Below are 10,395 nucleotides of genomic sequence, written 5' to 3' on the forward strand. Positions count from 1 at the left end.
GTGAACAGAACAGTCTCCAGAAACTCCATGGGGACACTGAGAGGAGGGGGTGGCCGGGCTCTGCTTCATCCAGGTCACTCGGCGTGCAGTGCCATGTAGGGGCACCTGCTGCCCTGGCTGGGGCAGGAGCGTTCCTGCCACAGGGGGAGCTGGGCTGAGTGGTCCGTGGGGACTGGCCACAGGGCTGGCCAGCTGGAGGAGACTTTCAAGTGGGCAGTTTTCAGCTGCCTGCTAACACAAAACCTGCCTTAAAAGGGAGTGCAGCTGAAGGTGTCTGTCGTAGCCAGGCAGTGGTCCCAAAGCAGCCTGGCACCATGTGGAAGGGGAAGCAGGGCCACCAGAGAGGGGAAAGGACATGCCTTGCCCCTTATATTTCATCAAGGTGCCAGATGTACCCCATGTGGTGTGAGGAAGGAGTCCTGACCCGGGTAGCACACTCACTGGGTGCTGTGCTCCAGTGCAGGGGGACATGACGTGGCTTAAATACGGTGCCTGCCTGTATGTGGTGCCTAGGGCGGGAAGAATGAGGAGGAGGCAGGGTGGAGGCCCTTGTAGGACACCTCTCTCCTTCCATGCTGACTGTCTCAGCATCTCAGCATGACTCATGCCTTAGCCGGGAGCGGGCTTTCTGGTGATGTCCCGCCACCATGGGTGCTGGCACCCAAACAGTGCCCTTGCAGCAGGATGCCAGGGGTGCTCCCCAGCCTGCGCTGACGCTGCCAGCAGGTGGGGTGAGCCCGGCACCACCAGCAGCTGCAGTGAGCATCAGCGGGACAAGGGATCCTGCTGGGAAGAAAGGCTGGAACCAGGCTGGGTCATAAAGCAGTCCCAGCTGAACGTGAACTTCGCCTCTGGGCACAGCTTGCCGCCTCTCCTGCACCCACGGGTGGGATCCGGTGTCAGTAGGGCCCTGTTTGTGGAGGCGAGGGATGCCTCACATTTCAGGAGGCAGTCACTAGGCGTCCTGGCGCTGGGTTTCACAAGCCCTCATGACCTTTCCAGCACAGCAACGTGCCCTGGGGAGGATTGTTTCATACAAAACAGACCTTTGGATAGGCTTTTCATTTCCTTCACAGCCAAACACAAAGGAACAGCAAGTCCTCCCTCCTAATAAAATGACAACAGCCAGTGACACAGATGGGCTGGCTCTCCACAGTGAGCGGAGCCACGTCCCGCACCCACGCCATTCCCAGCGTCCTACAAGAGGGGAATTATAGCCCCGCAGCTCCCTCCTGCTTCATCTTGCACCCCGAATTTCCCCACGTGCAGGAGACCTGTCTGAGGTTGATTTTTACACTCCTTTGGGAAAAAAGAAAGATCTGTGCTCCAAGGGAATGAGCCCAGGTGTTCAGCATCCCAAGAATCTTTATCTGGCAGCGTGTTTGATTAACCGATGCCAATCACACCTCCAAGACCCGCTCAGAGCTGGGCTCTCGGCTACCCGCACAGCACAAGCGTGGGCAGGGAGCTGGGGTGCAGAGGGGAGAAGGGCGCAGAGTGTGGGCTGTGCAGGCAGCGTGGGGAGCACTGGATGTAGCGGTGGTGCACGGGGTGTGGAGCTGCAAACTGCAAAGGCTGCACGAGGTGCAGGTGAAGGGATTGCATGGGGCAAGGGGTGCAGGGGTTATAGGGCTGGAAGGGGTGCAGGATCCCATCCTAGGAGCCCCTGCAGGGCTATGCCCCGGGCGGGCGCTTCCAGCTGCGGGCGGGGCCGCACATCTGGGCGGGGCGGGGCGGGGCGGGCAGGCAGTGACTCTGACGGGGCCGGAGCGGAGCATCCCACAACCGGTGCGAGCAGCGCCCCGAGCCCAGCCGAGCCGAGACCATGCCTAAGTGTCCCCGCTGCCAGAAGGAGGTCTACTTCGGTAAGGGCTTCCTGCCCCCTTCCCAGCCGCCCGCACCCCGCGGGGGCGGCAGGGCTGTCGGGCACCGATGCTGCACCCCGCCGAGCAGCGGGTCCCCCGGACACCCCGGCGCTGCGGGTTCTGGGTGCCCCGATGCTGCGCGCCTCATCTTTGCAAATTCTTGGGGTGCCTCAAAGTTTCTCACCCTGTGCTGCGGGTCTCCGGGGTGCCCTGGGTAGGTGACCCTATAGATCAGCCAAGGAGGTGCCTGGCTGCAGAGCGCAGGCTGCGCTGGGTACTCCCAGCGGAACATGGGAGCTCAGCCTCATTTTCTTCCCAGCACAGCCCGCAGCCCTGTGCCAGTCTGGAGCCCAAAGACCCAGCTGGTGCAGCTTGCTGCTCTGAAAGTCAGGGCAGGTGAGCAAATCCTGCCCTCTGGCAAGTTCCTGGCTCAGTGGGTTGCCACACACTTTGGTGAGGTTTAGCACAGCAGGATGACACCTCCGGGGTGTTATTTTTAAGCCGCGGTCTGCTGCTCGGCTTTCTGCAGATGTCCTGCCTCCAAACTGGGGCCCTGAAGCTTCTTCCTCTTCTGGTGCCATGGTCCTGCTGTCCTGACAGGGTATTTGGGGGGTTCAAGCCTCTCCCCCTGCCAGCAGCTGCTGGAACGGGCAGGTTCTGGCTTCCAGACCTCCCCACTTCCCTGATGTAGCTGAACTTGAGGGGAGTTTGCTGGGAGCAGTTTATACACACTCCCTGCTTTTTAATTTACTAGAGACGAGGGATCTGGAACCTAAGTGCCATCGCTGACTTCTCTCTCTTCTTTATTTGTGTTCTACTTGTGGGTGTGCCCCAACGACTTGTGTTCTTCCAAGAACTTTGAGGCTCAAACACAGGAGCTGCTCTCCGGATCGAACAGCTGTGTCCATTAGCAGCACACCCTGTGGGTGTGCACTGGATCTGGCCTGGGCACTGCCCGGAGGGCTGCTGGGGATGTGGTTCCTGCCGCTGGGGAACATTGCTTTGCCTAAACTTGAACTTGAGATGAGGTTTTGGCATGATATAGTTTGTGTCTCCCTCCTGCGACTGAGGGTCCTGGGGCACCTCATTTACCCATGTGGTTTGATATCAGGAGCTACCAAGGTGGTGGTGTCAGTATTTGCCTTTCCCTGTGGCTCTGTGTCAATCCCAGTCGGGCGGTCTGGGTTTGCCGTGCCCACAGGTGCGGCCGTGGAGACGGCGTTTGACCAAGGAGGGGTTTGAGCTTGTGCTTATCAGGCTGCTCTTACGAAATGTCTCTGTTGATGCAGAGGCTGAGAAGGGTTCAAAAGCTGCTGGAGGACCAAGACTGACGCCTGATTTCTGTGCCTACAGACAATCCGGAGCACTGACAGAGGAGGCAGAACAAGCCTCACTTCAGGGCACCCTGGGACTCTCAGAGCCTGGCAGTCCTGCTCAGGCGTGCCTCAGGCTGCTTTGGGTCAAAATCTGTCTGTAGAGTGCAGGGATGAGGAGAAGGTGATGCTGAGAGGACTGTGCATAGGGTTTGCAGGAATCTCACCTACGTGCCTGAGCGCCAGAGGGGCCCTGCTGCAGTGAGCATTGACAGAGCTCCTGCCCAAGTGTTGGTGCAAATGTGTGTGTGAGAGCTGGGGACGCCGAGCTCCTTCCAGAAACCCTGTAATGAGAGGGCCCTGCCACTGGCCAGGCTTGGGCTCCTGGGGGTGCCCAGATGGGGAGGACACTGTGGCCTCTGCCAGGCTGCGGGCACAGGAGGCTCTTTGTGCCACTGGGGAATGGCAGCAGGGCTGCCTTGTGACATTTGGGCACTGCCCCCGCTCCCACCTCTGCAGCCGCCAGCTTGCTCCCTGCACAAGCTGTTGTGGGCATATTTGGACTCCAAAGAAGAGACGCGTCAGGCTGCCGAGGGCCCCTCATGGCACGCACTACCCACAGTGGCTTGGTCCCATTGCTCAACCTCCTTTTGCAGGCATGGGGAGAGTGCTCAGACCTGGCTCTGGCAGGGTTCCTGTGGACGGCTCTGTTTAATCGCTTAATAAATTCCCAGAAGCGCAGTTGCCAATATGAGGAGCACACGTCTGCAAAAAATACCCTCCTTCCCTGCTGTGCTACAATTAAAAGCCACCCTGTGTTCCCCCCTCTCTCCGTAAACATGTCTTGGCTCCAGGATGTTGTCCCTCCCACGGCAGCCTGAGCCCCAGCCAAGCTCTAGCTCTGCTCTGGTTTGCCATGGTCCCTGTGGAATCAGAGCTGTGGCTGGAAGGGACTGGTTCATATTGGCAGGGCTTGGCAATGGCTTTGCCTCCCCAGTCCTTGCCAGCATTCCCCTTCACCCCTGCCAACTCTAGCATTCACTCGGGCTCCAGTTTGCTGGGGAGAAATTAATCCCCTTGCAGGCTGATGTTGGAAGGAGGGAGGTCCTCAGACCTTTGGAAGATAGATCGAACTCAGCCCATCTTCATGGATGCAGTAGTGTTCACCCTGGGCGTGGCACTGCTGTTTCGGATCTGTGCGCTTGGATGTGTCTGGCGTTGTGTGTGCACAGTGAACACTTGTGTTTGAAACTCAGTGCCCTCTGTCCTGGACAGACAGACGTGAGAAAATGCCTAAAAATGTCCTCCCTAGGGTTGATGACAGGGAGACCAATCTGCCAAAATGGACTTGTGCCTGTTCAGTGCCTCAACTAACCCATCTCCCTTCTGTGGCAGCCGAGAAGGTGACTTCTCTGGGGAAGGACTGGCACCGGCCCTGCTTGAGATGTGAGAAGTGTAACAAAACCCTGACATCTGGAGGTCATGCAGAGGTGAGGTTTGCTGCCCAGGAGGTCCCAGTTCTCTGTAGCCAAAGGCTGGGATGGACGGAGGTGAAGCTGAAGGGTGGTCGGGGCTGATGCTCTTTCTCTCTCCCTGCAGCACGATGGCAAGCCGTACTGCAACCACCCCTGCTATGCTGCCTTGTTCGGGCCCAAAGGTAGGGTGCCTGTGGCTGGTGTTGCAGGAGGGAGGGCAGGGGGCTCGGAGATCCTGTCTCTGGGCAAGTTGCAGCCCTCAGTGTGCTCCCCATCCCACAGCAGTGCTGACCCTGCTCTGCCTCTCTTCCAGGGTTCGGCCGGGGAGGAGCTGAGAGCCACACGTTCAAGTAAACCTCAGGTTGGTCCTTCCCTCAGAGCTCCCCTCCTACCTCTGGCTCCATGGGCTGGCTGGGGCTGTCCTCCCTCAGGCAAGCAGGGAAAGCAGGCCATGCCACAGCATCTCTCTGGGCTGGCTGTGACTCCCAGTCCTTGCACTGGTGTTTGGGAGCAACCTGCTGGGTGCCAGCTGCTGCTCTCCACCAGCCCCAACTGACTGTCAGCACCCGCTTAGCTCCAGCACTGGATGACAAAGGCTTTTTGCTTTGTGGCTTGTTGGCAAAGACAGGGTCTGTCCTGGAGCACCGTTGTCCCTGGGATATCTCTGCTCCCAGCCCAGCCTGAGTTCATCCACTCCTCTTTTCCATCCCTCTCCAGGTCTGACGGCCAGGGTTCTCAGCACAGTCTGAAGACAGCACAAACACACCGCGACAGACATGCGTTTTTGTTTTTAATTCACTCTGTACTAGACTAGAACGTTCAAAGCAATAAGTAACCAAGGCTGGGGCTGGTGTGGAGAGGAGCGTCTGCTCCAGATGAAGTACTGCTGGGGTGGGGCCTTTGGGTTGCCCTGCCGGACAGGAATTTGGCTGGTATTGCTGAAAGCTGCCTGGAGAGGAGACCACACCCTTCCAGCCAAAACCTAGCTCTGCTTCTGGCACCCAGCTCTTGTGGCTGGGCCCACAGTTGTATTCTCAGTCTTTAATAAACCAAAAGATGCTTCCCCCATGTAGCAGCTGTGCTCTCTGTAACGGGGGTCCCGCAGGACTCACTTGTGAAGTGCTTGCCACTTGCTTGAGGACCCCTGTGTCCTTTGGATTGAGACACTGTGTGATGGCTCCATGTGCTTCGGCTCCTGGTGTGTGCAGAGTCCTGCCCTTGGCTGCCCAGCCCAGGGGCTGCCTGAGCCCTGGGGCAGTGAAAGCAGTCCCAGGTGCTTTGGGTGAGCATGCCCCAAGGGAAGGGGTGATGGATGTTGTACTGGTGCTTGTCCAGGGTTGGAGTCTCCCTGCTTTTGGGAGCAAGGTCCTACTATACCCACAGCCTTACTGGGTCTGTGTGGAGACATTTGCAGAAGTCTAGAGCGTGGTTGCTCCCACCGTAAGCCAGCTCTTGTTGCCTGTGGCTGTCATGGGGTTAAAGTGGAGGCATGCAGTGCTGCTGAATGAGGGGCTGAGACTGTTGACCTGAGGTCTCTGTGGCACTCTACAGCCTCCTGACTATGTCCCGGCCTCAGGCACTGCCTGCTGGAAAGCCATGCCCATGGGCAGCCCCCAGATCTGCTCCTGGATATGAGATGGCCCTGTGCAGCCATTTTTTGGGGCAGAGAAGTGTCTTGCTGGGAGGGGGTTACCTGTCACATCAGGATAACCTGGTATTTGCTGCTTTTGCTCTGAGCAGGCATACAAAAAGACCAAGTGATCTGGGAGATTACGGTTGAGGCAGAGCCAGCCTCCCTTGGTAGGGAAAGCAGAAGTGTGGTGTTACAAAGCAAGTGCTGGCTCATAAGAGCTTTGCTCTTTTGTGTTTTAATGTCTTTGCCCCATTGGAAGAACAGCACTCACAGATGTCAAGATGTCAACTTGAGGGATGTTTCTAAAATGGCTTCTTAACCATGTCTTTCCCTAGTCTGAGCCACCCATTTACATATTCAGAGATACCTCATTACCCACTGGGATATTTTTGTCTACAGTTAATGCATGCATTTCCTTAGAGACTGCTTTGCATCTTACAGTCATGCCGGCCCTGCTGGGACTTGGCCAAAACCCTCAGGGGTCAGCGGTACATGTCCAATGTCAAAATCTTCAGTGTCAAAAACAGCCTGATCTGATAAGCATCTCAAAACTTCCAATTAAAACTTGCTTGATGCTACAAGGCTCAGCACCCACTAGGAATGCTTCAGTGGGATGAACTTGAACAGCCGGCGCTGCGTCACCTCCCACCCAGTTAGCACAACAAACAGGCGTCTGTGTCAAAGGCAAACCCCAGCTATTGCTGTTCAGCTGTCACCAAACTTCCCAGCCAGCCAGGTCTCGTAGGGTCCCCTGCCCTCCTGCTCCCACCGCTGCCCTTGCCAGCAGCCTCCCGGGAGTGCCAGCACCCATGGACCCATGGCTCCTGGCCACCGCTGCTGGCACCCGGCCACCCCTGGGGCACTGGGACACGGCTTTCCTCTGCCAACTGAGCTTCAAAGCAAACTAGTGATAGAATCTCAGCAGCTTTGAGCGTGCCAGTGAGATAGTGTTTTCCCTCAAGCATTAAAAATAATGGCAAACAGAAGCCTTGTCATCCTCTTGATTTGCATAAGTGTGTCCAGCTGGGAAAGGGACCTGTAAATTGGGCTCCTGGTCTTTCCCAGCAGGGCCTTGCACTTGAAACTTCAGGAGCAGCTAATTCCAAGTGTAAGGCACCAGGCCATCAGGGATGACAAGAGAATCAGTGAGAGGTATGGAAAAGCAAGTTCTGCTGGGGTGATCCAGCCCTTCATCTGCCAGCCCTTTCTGTGGGCAGTGGCTGCAGCTGGGGCTGGAGGCAGCGTGTTGCTGTTTGCAATGTGTTGCCTGGGGCTGCTTTTGTCCCTGCTATGAATTTGAGGTGTAGTTGTGGTGGCTAGGGACATCTCTCCCTGCCCTGAGTGTGTGGAGGGATGTAGGAACTGATCTGTGCCAGGTCTGTGCAGCTGCAGCTAAACTTGATCTTGCAGCTGCCTCACTCTGTGCTGCACAGGGGAACGTGTGTTAAAAAACAGGGGTCTCTCAAGCAAGGTCTGTGGACAAGCCCTTGGGTATTGATTCCCAAAATCTCCTTCTTAGTGTCCTGTTTTTCTGCCTACCCTGCAGTAGAAGCTTCCTGAGCTGGCTTTTAGCCCCAGGACTCACTGCTGGCATATTCCCCTCCAAGAGCTGTGCTTGTATAAGCCAGTCTCTGCCTGCTCCAGCCTTGATGCTGTGAGGTTGGGCAGTTCAGGCACAGGTCACATCCACAAGGAGCCTTGGTCAAAGAAAATATACGATTAACCTATTTTTTAAAAACTTGCTTTGGTCTATAGAGAGGAAGCAGAAACAGCTGTATCGCATTTGGATAGGAAATCCACGCCCGAGCGAGGCCTCCCCTCGATGTGCAGGCTGGATCAGCAGCGGCCAGTGCGCCAGGGAGGTGGGGTGTCACCACACACAATCTTTTCTCCATGGAACAGTATATCTCTGTGGCCTGCAGTGTGAGCTGCACAGACATGCAGCAGTCTGGCTTCCAGTGCATTTTGTCTGTGATGCTCTTGGCTCTGAGCTTAGGACAGGCAGGGATAGTCCCTTTGCTCTTAGTGCAGTGATGCCCTGGCTGTGCTGCTCCTGCAACAGGGAGAACAGGATGCTCAGTGAAAATCCCAGCTTCCTGGGGGGAGCAGCCAAAGGATGACAGCTTGGTGTGCCCCACCAGCTGCTCCCAATGCTCAGGGCAGAGAGCAGACCCTGGGGAGGTGGCTGACAGCCCCCATATCCTGCCTGGTCACCAGGGAGCCATCATGGGGATATTGCTGCCATCGCATGATCCCAGCCCCAAGGTGCCTGTCTGGGACAGCAAAAGGTGTAGGGTAATTTACAGTGTGGTGATGCCCAGCTCAAAGGTCCCCTGCTTTGGTGACCTGAAACAGCACCATTACTGACCCTGGAGAAAGGGGCTGTGCTTTCTCTGCCATTATTTCGGAAGCTTGGGCTGAGATCAGTGACGTCTTTGGATTGTGGAGTGATAGTTGCTATAAACACTTCATCACTGTGACAAAGAAAACAAACAACATCACCAGTTTCTCTGGCAGCTGGGTGTGGGCGAGCCTCAACACCCTGGGTAGGGAAGCAGAAGAGGTTTTGGCAAAGGACAGGAAACAGGATGGGCTCAGAAACTAAACGGTCGTTGCTCCCCACCCTGGCTTTGTGGCTTTCTCTAAGAAGAAAAAAGGAGAGGCAGACAGAAAGGGGCTTGTGGGTCCTTCAGCTGATCTATAAAATGAATGGATGCTATTTCAGCCCCACTGGGGGGCACAGTGCAGGGAGGACGGGCTGGTTTGAGTCACCTGGCCCTGTGTCCTTCTCTCAGCATAGATTGACAGACTTTAATCCAAAGCAAGGGACCCACACGGATCATCAACTCCAACCTTTAGCCCTGCACAGGACCATCCCCAAGAGTCACACCATGTACCTGAGAGCACCAAGGACATGAGAGCCCCGGAAGCAGAGATGAGGCCAGGCACCTGCTGTGGGGTGGCAGCAATTTGTTTCCCTGCAGTGTTTTTCCAAATAAAGCCGTGTCCCTTCAGGGACAGGCAGGGTGCAGGCAGGGCTGGAGGAAAATGGCACAGGGGCTGTGGCTGCAGGCGGTTCCTGCTCTTTCCTGTTCAGGGATTGTGGGGATGAAGCCAGTCTGTAACTGTGTGGTATCCAGCTCACCACTGCTTTGAGTATTTTTAAAGCTGATTTGTGTTAAGTTCAAAGAGCTCTAATATCTTTTAGGTCAAGAATGTGTCTGCCCATCTCCTAACACCTCAGAAATCTGCCTTCTTATCTAGACAGTGTGGTAAGAAGGACTGTGCAGCCGATGTCAGGCATCAGGAGCTCTGCAAGTTCTCGTGGTGAGCCAGGACTTCCCGTCCCAGCTCTGCAAAGCACTGGGTTGGGGAAGCCCCATCTCACCAGAGGAAGCAGCTTTGCAGAGGTGGCAAAGAGGGGCTCAAACTTTGTTCCTGATGGGGAGCAACATCCCCAGCAAATATTGAAGCAGCTGAAGATACTGAAGGCAGAAGGACTCTGGGTAAGTGGGACGACCAGGGGCATAATGAGAGGTGAATGAGCCCATGAACTAGCCCTCAGTACTGGAGACTGAGATCTAGTCAGGGAGCAAGGAGAGGAGGGGACAGGCTGTTCTACCCTAACCCTGTTCCCATTGCTGGTGGTCCATGTTGGAGAGGAGCTGGGCGGGGAAATGTGGGATGGGTGGGATGTTTGTCAGGTCCTTGGCTTTTCCAAGGAAGGAGCCCAAGCATAAAAGTTGACATCAGGTACTTAAAGCTGAATTTTACTTTCATCCCTCTTTTGTTATTTTCAAGGAATCAGGGAGAGTTTCCAAGGGGGAAGGGTGCAAGAGCTTCCTGCCAAAGCCTCTTGTCTTTCTTTGGTGAGTCTTTTGTTAAAGGCCTGGGGGGAAGAGGTCAGAGGGAGTTTCCCTCTGTGCAGAGGAACGTCAACTTGTCTATTAAAGTAAAAAGGGTGAAACTCTGAGAACAGAAAGTTGCTGAGATCTCAGATCTCTTTTCTAATCCTTCCCAATTCACTTATCATACTGAAAGTTCAGACCCCTGCGTCAGAGGGCCTGAAACGCCAACGCCCATCTTAAACATCCAACTGCTGGGAGCTG

The 10,395-nt window shown here is 55.7% G+C and overlaps 1 protein-coding gene across 1 annotated transcript; it reads left to right on the forward strand.

The window, feature by feature from the left end:
* Positions 1-1,772: 1,772 nt before the first annotated feature.
* On the forward strand, positions 1,773-5,725 carry CRIP1 (cysteine rich protein 1). The gene is made up of 5 exons (XM_027713300.2): positions 1,773-1,865; positions 4,574-4,668; positions 4,778-4,835; positions 4,967-5,014; positions 5,371-5,725. The coding sequence occupies exons 1-4, from the start codon at positions 1,826-1,828 to the stop codon at positions 5,005-5,007; spliced, it is 234 nt and encodes a 77-aa protein (XP_027569101.1). The 5' UTR covers positions 1,773-1,825; the 3' UTR covers positions 5,008-5,014; positions 5,371-5,725.
* The last annotated feature ends 4,670 nt before the right edge of the window (positions 5,726-10,395 follow it).

This window comes from Pipra filicauda, unplaced genomic scaffold (genome assembly GCF_003945595.2).
Source record: "Pipra filicauda isolate LSUMZ 115617 unplaced genomic scaffold, ASM394559v2 scaffold76_size2844353_pilon, whole genome shotgun sequence".
NCBI lineage: Eukaryota > Metazoa > Chordata > Aves > Passeriformes > Pipridae > Pipra > Pipra filicauda.

Excerpts from the sequence above, each read along its gene's own strand:
- CRIP1 (XM_027713300.2), top strand. The coding sequence starts at position 1,826 with ATGCCTAAGTGTCCCCGCTGCCAGAAGGAGGTCTACTTCG. Across the intron at positions 1,866-4,573 it reads CCAGAAGGAGGTCTACTTCG|CCGAGAAGGTGACTTCTCTG; the intron begins GTAAGGGCTTCC and ends CTTCTGTGGCAG. Across the intron at positions 4,836-4,966 it reads TGCCTTGTTCGGGCCCAAAG|GGTTCGGCCGGGGAGGAGCT; the intron begins GTAGGGTGCCTG and ends CCTCTCTTCCAG.